This window comes from Gymnoscopelus microlampas, assembly GCF_963454915.1.
Source record: "Gymnoscopelus microlampas genome assembly, chromosome: 1".
In the NCBI taxonomy this organism is placed as follows: Eukaryota; Metazoa; Chordata; class Actinopteri; order Myctophiformes; family Myctophidae; genus Gymnoscopelus; species Gymnoscopelus microlampas.
The window spans coordinates 6,970,570-6,985,743 of record NC_139962.1 but is presented as its reverse complement, the minus strand read 5'-3'; the positions used below and the strand labels follow the sequence as shown (position 1 = coordinate 6,985,743).

At 43.8% G+C, this 15,174-nt stretch overlaps 1 protein-coding gene across 1 annotated transcript; it reads left to right on the top strand.

Moving 5' to 3' along the window:
* The first annotated feature begins 280 nt into the window (after positions 1-280).
* On the top strand, positions 281-14,040 carry LOC311063316 (torsin-1A-interacting protein 1-like). Its single transcript, XM_084082691.1, has 4 exons — positions 281-391; positions 499-522; positions 8,323-8,583; positions 11,295-14,040. Exons 2-4 carry the CDS (start codon positions 507-509, stop codon positions 12,068-12,070), a joined length of 1,053 nt encoding a protein of 350 aa, XP_083938817.1. The 5' UTR covers positions 281-391; positions 499-506; the 3' UTR covers positions 12,071-14,040.
* The last annotated feature ends 1,134 nt before the right edge of the window (positions 14,041-15,174 follow it).

Below are 15,174 nucleotides of genomic sequence, written 5' to 3'. Positions count from 1 at the left end.
GTGTTATCCTTTTGACCTAAATGTGCATTTTTCAGTTTTGTAAATAAATGTTGTAAATAAATCAATCAATTAAAAAGAAAAGTGTCACCCTGTGAGCCCTTTTCCTCACGTGCGTGCGTGCGTGCGTGCGTGCCCACAGACAATCATATGGATCATTATTATAGTCCTCCCTGCATGTATTAACTGGCAAAGGTGTGTCATTACATTCTGGGCAATAAGCCAACCCTCAGTGTCTGGGAAGTTCTGACATGAATAGTTTCACTTCCACTTTGGCAGTCGTCTAGAGGAGTCAGTAACGCACGCAAAGGTCTGTGTCTGTTGTCTAGAGGAGTCAGTAACGCACGCAAAGGTCTGTGTCTGTTGTCTAGAGGAGTCAGTAACGCACGCAAAGGTCTGTTTGGATTTTAAGTAACTTGTACTTTTCATTTGAAAGACTACACATAATGATGATATTATTTATAGCTAAAATAATGTTCTGAACTTTTTTTCTTTATATAGGGACAGACATGGCCTCACTTGAAGGTAAGTCACGAAACCATACGTCACAACACTGTTTCTTACTTTCTGATAGATGAACCGTGTTATGGAGTGGAGGGAGAGATGTGCTTCACACTTCAATAAATATAATAATACATACAACATTGTTGTAGCTTAATTATAATTCACACACATACAATACAGACTTCGTTGAAATGTAAAGAAAAAAACAAGCCTGAACGGTATAAATTGTGTTTGAATAATATTGATTCTATTTCTGCTTGATGTCATCTGCTTTGAATTTGACAAAATACTTGAAAGATTAAACAAATACTTGTGTAAGAGAGACAGTTAGGTAGTGTGGATGTGACTTCCTCCATGCACCCACTTCCTGTGGGTGCATGGAGATTCTTTCATGCTCCTTCATGCTGCTTCATGTTTCTTATGAAACGGAATGTTCTTCCGTTCTTCACGCACACGCACGCGCGCACACACACACACACACACACACACACACACACACACACACACACACACACACACACACACACACACACACACACACACACACAAGGGCGTCTCGTCATTGGGGCCAACGGGGCCATGGCCCGGTCTGTAAAACCCTGCTCCCCCAGGGGAAAAAAACAAAAAATCAACATAACAACATTAGTATCCCCTCACCCTATTCTGTTGTAGCCAACCACAGAAATTCGCCATTGGCCATTAAAAAACGGTTTCCCCGTCAAACCGGTTCTCTTGCCAGGTAAACAGTATAAAGAGGGACAACCTCTCGCCTAAACAGTCTATGTCTCCTGTCGTTTGAGAGAGATTTAACTAACCGTTTGGACCCGGATGAGGTTATTGACATGTTCAAGTGCAAGCCCCGTCGTATTAAGCTGTAACAGACTAGGCTGCTATATGTTTGCACTGCAGTGCACTATTTGATTTGTTAACTTTGCTGTTGTAAATACACTTTTAAGAATAAAAAAACATACATTGATTATACTTGCATATTGTGTTTTATTCACGTTTCTCTCTCTTGCATTAACGCTGATGGTAATTCTCAATAGACTGTCACTTATCAGCCATCGTTGCGCGAGCCCGCCCCCGCCCCCCGCTCACGGGTGGGGGTTAAGAATCTGGCCCGGTCCGCGTTAGAACCCACCATACGCTGCTGCACACACACACACAGACTTGAAAACTGACATGTTGATTAATGTGCACTGTCCCTGATAAATAAATAAAATAAACACACACACACACGTTTTTATTCACATTTTCTTTTAGACAATTTATTTTACTCAAACACGGCACTTAAAGACCCTATGACATCCAAAAAATGCAAATCAGGCTCTTATCATACTCTTACCGACTGTATTCAATGTTCCTATGAACTCCCCTCTCTCTATCACGTCTCCCCTCGCTCACCCCACTGAACCAGGAAGTGACTTCACATGAAAATGTATTTTATTTGTAAATGTGTGTATAAAATATATTTCCCCCAACAAATCTTTTAGTTATACCAACATTGTTCATGTGAAGTAGTTTGTTTATACTTATTTATTGAAATGATACAAATCGCTATGGTCATTTTGCCCCTACCAATCACGAGTATAACCGTGATTGGATAAATACCCCGTTATCTGCCAGTCACGAGTATAACCGTGATTGGATAAATACCCCGTTATCTGCCAGTCACGAGTATAACCGTGAATGAAAAAATTCAATTTTCAATTTATCCACACAGAACCAGAGATATAGCCATCCAAAGATTTCTAGCTCCATTCACTCCTTGGTTAACTTATTACTTTAAAATCCTGTATCTCGGCTCCTGTGCTTTTTGTTTTTAACATTGGCAGTGGGGGAAGTAAAAAAAAAAAAGACCTCTGGCAGGGAATGTGTTAAAGGTCTCTTAAATCCACATTGTAGACGGTATTATTATGCAATTATTAACGCAAACACTTAAGGAATAAGACTCGCCAGCATATTTTACGCATTGGGGAGTGTTCATATGTTAATCAAGTGCACATTGCGGTATCTGCTATTTTGCACCTTGACTTAAAAAGACTCACTGCATACCGCTAAGACGTGGTCAGACCTCCATCAAACGATATCAAGCGAAAAGCAAATGTCGGCCAGTGAGAGCGCACATATTACGCAAGTATGGACAGAACTACTCACCCTGTTTCAATCCATCCGATATGAAAGACTCATGTTCCACCCATCTCAAAGGTTTATTCCTTCATTAATACAATGAAATAGAATAAAATAAAGGTATTTAGAGCTGTTTTTAGCTTAGAAGCATTGCCTGGTCCAGTGGTCCTGTCATTATCACTATGACTGCTGCTAAATCCTTTGATCTCCGACCGCAAGATTCGGTTTTAAAATACTTGCTTAAATGTGCACACTTGACTTAAGACCTGGCCAATACTGCTTGTCTATTTTGAGTGGCCAAACAGCATAGGCCACGCCTCCAGGTCTTAAGTTAAGTCATAAGACCTGGAACTTAGGACACACAAAATAGGATCCTGGGGGGCTCTATTAAGGACGTCTTAGTTAGGTCTTATTCCTTAATTTAAGACATGGAGGCGTGACCAATGCCATTTTACTATTATGGGTGTGGTAATCTGCACACTGCACCAATGCGCTATACGGTGAAACAGCCCTGGATTAGTCATGGGTGTGTTTAGGCGTTACTTTAATCAATCCAACCAGAGTACCCGCTGCCATTCCTTTTAAGATCAGCACAAGACGCAGTGCTATTATCCATGCGTTAAGCGATGCGAGCAAAGCTCACATTGAAAGGACCAAAGAGACAAGCTACTGCTGCCCAAAATATCTGATCTCCTAGCAGTGGTGTAATTTTCCTAGGTTTGCTGGGTTATGAGAACCCATACACGGGACATCCACGCAAGGGGGCCCTCCAGGAGGGGATTAACTAATTAATTAAAGTTTATCAATTTATATTTTTAATACATAAAAATAGCTGCCCATATTACACAGTAAAGGCATCTGCTATTATATATATTTTTGTCATTTCCAATATATTATAGCCTATAGGATTATATCCCCATAATAGTATTCATATTATTGATACTCATATATATTATACTGATATTGACGAGAGTGCACCATTCCGGTGGTAACCAGAATGCTCATCCCAAAACACACCCGCCGCCGGATTAGACTCGGGCGAGGGTGTTTTAGGACGAGCGTTCTTCTATCCCATTCCGGAATGGAGGGAAGTGCATGAGTGCCCTGTCACCGGCCGATGTTTCATTTTCGCTGGATATCGTTTGATGGCACGGACATCTTTAACAGCTCCCTTGCACAGGACATAGTCCCCCCGCCTTTCAAATCAGGCCACAATGCCACATGTGGTGAGGAGCTCATTTGAGCCAGCTCACGGTTATTACTGGGACTCCTCAGAGCTGCTGCCTAAGTCCCAAACTCTACTCCTTGTTGTTCACGCATGCATGACTGCGTTTCCACCCATAAGAGTAATATCATAAGTCCTCAATGTTTACAAAAAAAGTAATTCTGGACTTTAGGAGGGGACCTCCCACACTGCGACGACTCACTATCAAGGAGACAGAGGTGGAGCAGGCAGACAGCTAGCTTTAAGTTTCTCTGCCTTCATGTGTCAAAAAATCTGAGCTGGACTGAAAACACTGTTGCTACAGTGAAAAAAAGCCCAGCAGTGGCTGTACTTCATTAGGATGCTGAAGAAGGCCGGACTCAGTCCTCTGCCAAATGGCAAATAAAGTCTATTCTATTCTATGGAGAGACAATACAATCATGATTGATACACCTAATGAAAATAGACACTTATTACTTATTAATATAGATTATAGAGAACTTTGAATTTTAACAATCAGTTTAGAATTGACTGTGCACGGATTAGTTAAACTGTCGGTGTCCTTACAACCAAACATTTCTTTTCGCACTTAAGACGTGGTCTGACTACGTCTTAGCGGTATGCGGTGAGTCTTTTTAAGTCAAGGTGCAAAATAGCAGATACTGCATTGTGCAATTAACATATGAACACTCCCCCATGTCTAAAATATGCTGGCGAGTCTAAAGGTCCTTACACACCGGGGCGATTTTTTCATGCGAATAATGCGTTTTTTTGGCTCCGTACATGGAGCGAAAAAGCGTCTTTTAATTATTCGGAATGAGTCCGAATTTTGCGTATATTCGCTATATTCGCCGGTATGTAAGGACCTTTATTCCTTAAGTGTTTGCGTTCAGCGCAACTTGCATAATAGGGATTGCGCATAAGATGGTGGCATTTTCACTTAATTACCGCCTAAGATGTGGATTTAAGTCACGCAAAATAGGGGGACAATACGTAAGTCCGACATCCCATTACACCGACTACGTGGCTTCCGTGTGCGGTTAGGGTTGGGGTTAGGGTTTGGTATAGGGTTAGTATAGTAAACGTCGGAGGCATGCGCTGTCGGAGGAATGGTCTGTCGGACTAACGTATTGCACCCGGCGCAACCACACTTTGCAATTGCCTTGAATTGCGACACGTCTAGTTCAAGAGTTGTTCCTGTGTTTACCGGGTTGTCACAGTTGTCATGTGACGCGTCCGATGTCCAGTGATGAACGTTGTCTGTTTGTGACAACGTGGTGGAATTCACGCTGGTTTTAGGGTGAAAACGTGAAGTTGTAGTTGTAGATCCGTCCTTCTCAGTCTCCACTCAAGCTTGGACTTGAGGAGACTGTGTGCGTGCTGTGCTTTGGTCAGGCAGAAGAGAGGAGAAACAGTGGAGAGCCAGTAGAGAGGAGAAGCAGTGGAGAGCAGAGGTGCAGATACGACCGTCAGTAGAGGAAGAACGCCGAGACATGGTCGTAGTGGGGGTCAGGTCTGTTACTACAAATTAATATCAATTACACTATGCAACCTATCTCTTAGCAAAATACAAGCACATGATTCCCAGTGAAGCCGGTCATTTTGACATATGGCTCGAGTGTGTGCTGTCAAAACTGTGGGAGGAGTAGGGGGACAAAGTTGTGTAGGTGCAGTCGCACCTACACAGCCAGGGGTAGACAACCCGAGGGGGGAGTGCTCTCATGGAGAGACAGACATTCGGACAGTTGTTGCACACAGACTAAAATGACATAAAACAACCGGTCAAGTTCATGACCATAACATAACTAAATCAAAACACACTGGCACTCGCTGAAGAAACATACCTGTGCTGATGCATAGGGGACAAACAAACAATACTGAAGCCCAACAGGCCAGCTTTGTTTGTGGAAGATATACACTGTCAGTGAGGACACGCACACACGACGGTGACAAGCAACGGTACTGAAGCCCAACGGGCCAGCATTAGAACCCGGTCAGTGAGGACACGCACACAAATGAGAGGCAGCAGCTAACCAGGGCAGAGGTGTGTGCTGCTTATGTACTGCAGGTAATCAGCCCACTGATTAGTGGGAGGAGGATGGGCCCTGGGCAGAGTGGGAGACAACGCCCATACTGCTACACTTGCGTTAGTGAAATGAGATGCAACTGTCATCTGTATTAGAGTCCGACCGATAGGGATTTTTGTGACCGATACCGATAACCGATTTTAGAGAGGTTTGGATTATATCGGTCACCGATAACCGATATGCAACCGATATTGTGAATTTTATTAGCTGGAATGAAAATAGGCCTTTTCTGTTTTTGTTTTTTTACATTTACTCAAGTACTGTACTTAGGAACATTTTAAGTAAAATTTTGAGGTATTTCTTTTACTATTATTATTATTATTATTATTATTATTACATTTATAGCGTTTTGTGTCCACAAGCCATAGTCCCTATGCCCTGTGGACACGGCCAATTTCTGGGTTCCACTGTTCAGTCTGTGGGGGCGTGAAAATTCACCGGGGGGACTCTAAATGTCCTATTGGCCCCCCTCTGCGTGTGGACACCACTTGTTCGCCCATCAGTCCCACGGATGATTTTTGATTCCTTTTTTTGTTTTTAGGGTCCTTTTCTGCAGTTCAAGCATAATTCCACAGGGTGGCAGGCTATTTTCCAAAACTATTGGAAGTGGACATGTGTACACAGCCAGCATTAACTCAATGGAAAATGTACTCTGTGTACACCGTGTACAGAGGGTTTCCAAAGGGGTCCATGGCTGGTTCCCAAAGTGTGGTCCGGGGAAACTATAGCCTAGACATGTTCATGTAAAACTATTGGCCGTGGACACAAACTTGTGTAAAACTATTGCCTGTGTACACAGTGGTTGATCTCAAGTTCAAAGGGGCTACAGGGCTGACAAGAGCCTAGTACAGCATAATAGCTCCTATTAGAGTCTAGTATGGCTTAGAACATTCTAGTGTGGCCTATTCCAGCTGAACCCAGCCCTTTATAGCCTAGTACAGTCATCTAACTACCCCCATACCCTAGGCTATTCTCCCACTGGGCTGGACTTGGGTGTGCTGGAATGTGCTGGGCTGTGCTGGGCTCTGGTGGGCTGTGCTGGGCTCTGTTAGGTTGTACGGGGTAGCACTATACTATAGCCTAGAAATGTTCATGTAAAACTATTGCCGGTGGACACAAACCCATGTAAAACTATTGCCCGTGGACACAGTGGTTAATCTCAAGTGCAAAGGGGCTACAGGGCTGACAAGAGCCTAGTACAGCCTAATAGAGCCTATTAGAGTCTAGTAAGACTTAGAACATTCTAGTCTAGCCTATTCCAGCTGGACCCAGCCCTGTATAGCCTATTACAGTCATTTAACTACCCCCATACCCTAGGCTATTCTTCCAGTGGGCTGGACTTTGTGTGCTGGAATGTGCCGGACTGCTGGGCTCTGGTGGGCTATAATGGGCTCTGGTGGGCTGTGCTGGGCTCTGTTAGGTTGTACGGGGCAGTACTATACTATAGCCTAGAAACTTTCATGTAAAACTATTGCCGGTGGACACAAACCCTTGTAAAACTATTGCCCGTGGACACAGTGGTTAATCTCAAGTGCAAAGGGGCTACAGGGCTGACAAAAGCCTAGTACAGCCTAATAGAGCCTATTAGAGTCTAGTAAGGCCTAGAACATTCTAGTCTAGCCTATTCCAGCTGGATCCAGCCCTGTATAGCCTATTACAGTCATTTAACTACCCCCATGCCCTAGGCTATTCTCCCAGTGGGCTGGACTTTGTGTGCTGGAATGTGCCGGACTGCTGGGCTCTGGTGGGCTATAATGGGCTCTGGTGGGCTGTGCTGGGCTCTGTTAGGTTGCCGTGCCCTCTTTTAGCCAGTGGATGTGTAAAGTGCATCCGTTCTTTCTTAGGCGATGACCATCCCTGCTACAGTTTTGTGGCGTTATGTGAAGCCATTTGGGTTGGGTTGAGTTGGGTGTCTTTTTGCGATTGACCACGCCCATTGCCCCGCCCCCTTATGGCCGAGGGGCATGGGAAGTTAATTTGGTTCATCATGCTAGCCCATGCTACACCCTTCCACCAAGTTTCATAAAAGTTGGCGCAGTAGTTTTTCCGTAATCCTGCTTACAAACAGACGCTCAGACAAACAAGTGGTGGTGAAACCATATCTTCTTTGGCGGAGGAATAAAAAAAACTGGGACCCTTATTTCACTGGCATCCGGTGGATTCTTATTGGGGACACATTGAACTTTGAAAAAATGCTGGATGCCAACTTTTACTCAAAAATGCCTACATGGTTACAGAATTTTCCATTTTCGGCCCCGTCTAATACACTATAATACCACAGTGTGTGAGAGTGTCTCTGAAAAACACTACACTAATACCACAGTGTGTGAGTGTGTCACAGCCTCCATATTGCACGTCCATCCATGTCTTTGAAATCATCTGCTCTCCCTGCTGACACAGAACGACGCACTACGGATGACCTGAGCACTGCTGTGACTGCTGATACCCCCACCTCTGAGACCCCGACTCCACCTGCTACCCCCTCCACCTCCACTGAGACCCCGACTCCACCTGCTACCCCCTCCACCTCCTCTGAGACCCCGACTCCACCTGCTACACCCTCTACCTCCACTGAGACCCTGACTCCACCTGCTACCCCCTCCATCTCCACTGAGACCCCGACTCCACCTGCTCCACCCTCCACCTCCACTGAGACCCCGAGTAAGAGCCTACCTAGTACAGTATTGATACTTTTACTTAATACGCAAACCCGCTATGGAGACAATTAATTAATTAACACTACAGCTGTGGTGGTGTTGTTTTTGTTTGAGGCGTAACAAACTAAGCCAAAATGACGACGCTAAAATAGAAGTGAGTATAGCCTCACCTCAGCCTATCATCATTATTATTATTATTATTATTATAGGACAATCCACAATTATTTATACTGGCATGTTTTGGGCTGAACCAGTCATCAGATTTAACTAATTTACCGTCGCATCTGGGAAAAGTATCCGCTGGTTGAAGCTGCTTTGGTTGAGTAGTAGAGTATGGTAGGCCTACTGAAAGTAGCAGATCTACAAGCCCAGCGCGCTCTGCTGGACAAAATATATCATTACACCAGCAACGTGCTTTTTGAGCAAACCTTTTTTTTTTCATATCGGTCTTTTTTTTTCATATCGGTGAGAAATTTCACCGATACGATATGATCCAATATAACCAAATAAGGCCATATCGGGTACCGATATATCGGTCGGACTCTAATCTGTATCCATGGTCCAGGTTCAGTGGAACATTCCTGAGGGTCAATAGGATAGTTTGTGCAGCCAAAGCTCCTATGACATGTAGATTGAGCCATCAGCATGTGACAGGGAGAAGGGCACAAATTTGTCCATTTGTTCATCCAATATTGTAAGTGTGGAAACTGTATAAACAGTAATTGTGCTTCTATGTAGACCGATAGTTACTACAAATTAATATCAATTACACTATGCAACCTATCTCTTAGCAAAATACAAGTGCACGATTCCCGGTGAAGCCGGTCATTTTGACATATGCCACTAAATTAGGAAAAATAAACTGTGGGAGCTGGATAAACTGTGGGAGGTGGTTGACCATTCGGGCAACCACACTAATTATGGTTGTGTGAGGCTGAAAATAGCGAAGTTCACAACTCATCGCAACATGTTTTTAGCTTGTAGATGGGTTATTTTTGGCATGAGATACGGCGCGCAACAAGGTATGAATTAAGCATGAGCTGATGTGGCCCTCTACCCAGAATGCATAATGCACCACAATCAGCTGATGGTCCTCCCAGCTTGTGTCACACTATACAATACATGATCATTATTCACATTGTTGCAGCTTATACTTCTCTCTTAGAACACAGAAGCCTATGTAGTGTAAACACTACATAGTCACACTACATAGTCACCTGATTCGGATGCTATCAATGCATTGAATGGGAGATTATCACCTTTTATTAGACCATTGAATGGGCGAAGTAGGCAACCTACTTACCTACCCGCGATTTATCATATTTATCATTCATTGGGTGTTATCAAGACATACTGACCTAACAGAGATTACTTAAATAGTTCAGTTTCGGTTTTGGTTTTGGTTGTTTTGGTTTCGGACCATGACGGAGGCGCGCAGTCTCAGGCGAGCTGGAGCCCCGCGAAGGACCACCGAGGGAGCTAAATCGGCCGAGTTGCCGTCCTGAGCGGTGCGACGCTCACCTGAGACTGCTCAGCGCCGTTGGAGTTATGTACCGATAGGCACAGAATCGTAAATATTGTTGTGGGGACTGCTCCGCCTCCAAAGTAGGTCAGTAGCTCCTGATTACGCCTAATGAATGGTCTGACAAATCGCGGGTAGGTCCGTGTATCGCCTACTCGTCACCTACTCGCCCATTCAATGGTCTGATAAAACGTGATAATCTCCCATTCAATGCATTGATAGCATTCGAAGCCGGTGACATAGTACAGTCTTACTAGGGGGTTGTGAAGGTGTCAATCTTGAGGATGCATTGAAGATCTGGGTCCTTTTTTACAAGCTTTTGAAAACCATTGGTCCCATTGTCTGTTATCATTTAGGGTCACATCAAGCTATTGCTGAGTGCCTAACACTGAGTAGCAAAGATGGATATTTATAGTAATAGATTAACCTCATTCCCAGCCTTACTCATCTGCAAAGTGAAAAGCCCGGTCACGACCTAAAGCAGAGAGTGTCTATAGGGGCAGGACTTCCGTCGTACGGAAACAATCTTTTTCGACCAATCACATCACTTGTTTCATTCACAGAGAATGTAAACAGATTTGTAAAGCGTCATTTCCTGGGGCGGTACCACCGCCAAATTCCGGTACTTCCATTTAGACACTAAAAATTCAAAAGGATTGAAAAAAGTCATTAAAGATTTATTCCCAATCAGTTTAATCCAAATTATGATATTGTTTTCATCTTGACTTTAACAACCAAGTGTAGCCTAGTTATTTCCAACAGCTCAATCTATAACAAATATATACCAGAGAGAGTCGTGTAAAACTTCTTGGCTTTGCAGAAACACAACATAATTGCTTTGATGCAACATTAACTAGTGTCAACGAGCGTCAGTTGGACAGTGACACACACCTCAGTTGTGCTGAACTGAAAGTGACTGGAGTTAGTTTTTTTTAAAAAGCCCTTGAATATGACTGAAGACATGATAATGTTTATTGGGATTATGGTAAGCTTACATTTCATATCACAAACACCATAGAGTAAAAACTCCTGTAACTTAAACAGTAATTGTTTGAAAATTGTGAATCGATTTCGAATCGTTGATAATAAGAATCACGATTCTTACATGAATCGATTGTTTTTCCCAACCCCCCTAGACATACTGGCAGAAGAAACAATTGACCTCTGTGCTGTCTGTGTTGTGTTCTCTGTAGGTAACAAGAAAGTGTGGTTTTTAGCCGTTTTCATAGTCCTGCTTGCAGTATCGCCTTATGCCTTCAGCTCTCAGAAGGGGAAGGAGGTTCGGCCAGTAGACGTCTTCCTCAAGGAACTGGAGATGATCCAGTCAAAGTTCCCCACTCAGCGTCCTGAGCTGTGGCAGAGGGGCAAGATCCACCTAAGCAGGCATCTCCAAATGGACCAGCCGACTGAGCCCGTCAGCCTCATCCTGACTGCAGGTCGTAAGGCCGAGAAGACTCTGCACTGCCTGGCCCGAGGCCTGGCCTCTGCCTTCTCCTCCGCCCTCAGCGCCTCCGCCCTCAGCGCCTCCGTCCTCCACATTGACGGAGCCAGTAAAGCCCACCTGGAAAGTGACCAGGTCAAGCTGGACATTGACAGCCAGCTGCGGGGAGCTTTCGAAGGGGACACGCCCGTGGCTGTCATCCACCGATTCGAGGAGCTGCCTCCGGGCTCCACACTCATCTTCTACCACTACTGCGACCACGAGACCGCCGCCTACAAAAAGATCTTTCTGATCTTCACGGTGCTGCTGGCGGGTGAGGAGGAGCTTCCCACCAAGCTCAGTCTTAGCACTGTGGAAGAGATGGTGAATGCCCACCTTAAAAATAAGTTCCTCTCCGCCGGCCACCCCATCACCTATGACAGGATGGATCCGGACAAGTACAGCGGCCTGTGGAGTCGCGTCTCGCACCTTATTCTCCCTGTGGCCTCAGAGGAGACCATGGAACCTGAAGGCTGTCAAGAGACATAGACACAAGCCTTATTTGAACTGCTCTTCTAACCACTTAAACCTTCCATTCTTAGTAAAAACGGACCTACAGTTGTTAGTTGTTAGAGTTACAACTGTACTTTGACCGTTTTTTTCCCGTCTACACCAAGGGTCCTATCTTACCCCTTATTCCTTTTTAGCCATGTTTTACTATTTTTAAAACATTTTAAAATAGTTCAAATAGCCGATCTACAAGCTCAAAACATGTCGATGGAGATCAGCTATTTTCACAAATTTTAAAAGTTTTCAAAATAGTAAAAATCACACCCAGTGTGAAGTGGGCGGTGTGGTCACAGTGGTCATCACAGTGGGTGCACAGTCCAATTTATAGGACTGCACATGTGTCATGTGTTTCACTAGCCAATCACGGTCCTGAATAGAGTCAACCAGTGTACAATGGTGGCCAATCACGGTGCAGGGTTAGGGGGGGTACAATGGTGGCCAATCACAGCGCAGGGTTGGGGGGGTGCAATGGGTGGGGGTCCAAACCTCACATATAGGGGCGGTTGCACCGCCCAAAAATGGCAAAGTTTAGGCTCAAGGGCTAAGGCGGCACGCAAGATAGGGCCCCAAATCTCTTTGCCAAACATAAAATTAGCCTGTAGATTGGCTATGTTTGGTGAATGCTCCCCCAGAATAGGCATATGCTGCTCTCTCTCTCTCATGTGTAAAGTCAAGTTTTATTATAGCCCAATATCACAAATCATGTCCCAAATCAAAACAATAAAACAATGATAAGTAACGATAACTAAATATACAAAGGAGCGCAATGCACGGAACGCGGGGAACATAGAACCTGGAGAACATATAGATACACTCCCATAACCCCTAACTGGACATACAACTGAGGAGAACACAAGGACACTGTATAGTGCAGGATCGCTTTTGAAGAGGCTTCTATGTGACTCTGCTGGTATGACATGCCCGTGGCCTCCCACAGCAGAGTAATGGCATTATGCTGCAAAGTTCTGTCACAGAAACTGTGTCGAGAACAGACAGGCAGCCACTAAAGAAGGCAGTTTACACATTCAAAGCACCTCCTATAGCTTCCCTATAGAACATTACCAACAGTCTAAAAGACAAGGGCCACAGAACTTGTTTCACCATGAAAGTGTTCCATTGCAGGCGGAAACATACACGTTGAACACTGTGTCTGCTGCCAAAACTGAACTAGTTGATGTACATATGACACATGCTGTGACACACTGTGCTACTTTAATAAATGTTTTATACCATATGTTGAAATAATTCTGTCCTTTAGTGCATTTATTTTAGTCTAGTCCATTTATGGTATTCTTCCAATTTAGGGGGTCATGGTAGCATTTTGATTGATTTTCAGCCAGTTTGGGCAAAGGTGTGCTGCTTCTTTTTCTACCTTTCATTACACAGTAGGTTGGGACATTTCTTATGTATGAAACTTAAGCTTTTAGCTAGATGTACTATGTGTGTGTTCCCTTGTGCTGGGTTCCAATCACTTCAGTAGAAGCGTTTTCTTTAACTTTGCTACATTTCGTGATCTAAATTCAAATATGAGTATACTAATGCACCAATACTTGTTTCAGGTGTTAGGTACATGTATTTATGACATTTGAGAAAGATTTTGTGTTGCCAAAAACAATATTATAACACATTTTACAAGCAAAAACAGCAGCACAAGATTTTCGTTTTTTGGTTATTTTTATTTATATACATTTCTGGCTTGTGAAAAAATACTGCAGGATTTTGTGCGGAGGTATTTTAACCCAAAGTCCACAAGGGTATTGTCTATGCAAAAATGCATTGAAAAAGTAGATCCAAGTCGTGGGAACGAAATTCATTTTCTAGGCACTTTTTGGTGGGTCACCACACAGGGTATATTTCCCGTGCGCGCTTTGACAAGGGGACCTGCCAATACCCTTTTAAAATATCGAACTTACTGATGAACTTTGCACCCCGACCTGATCAACGCAGTCATCCATACGGGGTAAAGGGTACGAGTCAGGTTTCGTAACGTTATTTACTTTTCTGAAATCTGAACAAAAACGAAACGTCCCGTCCGATTTTGGAACGAGTAGACACGGTGATGCCCAACTCGATGCCGAATGTTCATCAATCTCATTTTTTAGCATGTAATCAATTTCAGAATCCAAAAATGTGCGCTTATCTGGACTTACTCTATAAAACCACAGTCTTATAGGTTTGGGATCTGTCTCCTCAATATCAGGGAACATCCCCAAACAAGCTTGGGTACCCACGTATCAGCTCCACCAACTCTGCGCGCTGTGAATCTGACACATGAGACAAAACACCATTTAGATCCGCCAATACCTCTGAATTTTTTAGTCGGCCCGACAACAGCGCGGTGTCATGATTTGGCAAACCATCCTCACAAACTGCGTCATTACTCGCTTTCATTTTCACCCCGTGTGCGTTACTAACACACACAGGGCGAGTGCAATTCAACGCTGCGGGCAAGATATGGTTTAAAAGGTTAACATGGCACAACTGATTTTGTTTACAACGACCTGGAGTGGCAACAAGATAATTTTGCTCTGTAAGCTGTTTAACCACATTATATGGTCCCATAAATTGGTGATGTATTGGTTGGTAGGCTATTATTTGATGATTCTAATGGTACAAAGGGGCGGGTATAAATAAGATTTATCTTCTTCCTGTTCCTTTTCAATTATGAAAAGTTAAAAAATAAAAATAAATGTATGTGATCATGTAAAACATAATTGAAATGAAATGAAATGAAATGAAAAGTATGCCCGCATCAATGATTTTAATGTCTGAAGGAAACGTTCAAGCGCCCCTTGGCTTTGCGCGTGGTACGCCGACGCTTTGTTGTGTTTAACCTTCAGTTGTTTCAACACTTGGGCAAACAAATGAGAGGTAAAATTAGAACCTTGATCACTTTGTATGGTCCTCGCAATCCCGAAAATTGACATAAACTGACTGAGCGCACGCACCACTGACTTCGCTGTAACCGTGCGTAATGGATACGCAGCAGGATATCTGGTGCTCTGGCACCTCACGGTCAACAAATACTTTGCACCAGACTTGGCAGAAGGCAGAGGGTCTACACAGTCTACAATCAAATGCTC

Bases quoted from the DNA above. Each gene is read 5' to 3' on its own strand.
- LOC311063316 (XM_084082691.1), top strand. The intron at 8,584-11,294 runs GTAAGAGCCTAC...TGTTCTCTGTAG, and splicing joins CACCTCCACTGAGACCCCGA to GTAACAAGAAAGTGTGGTTT.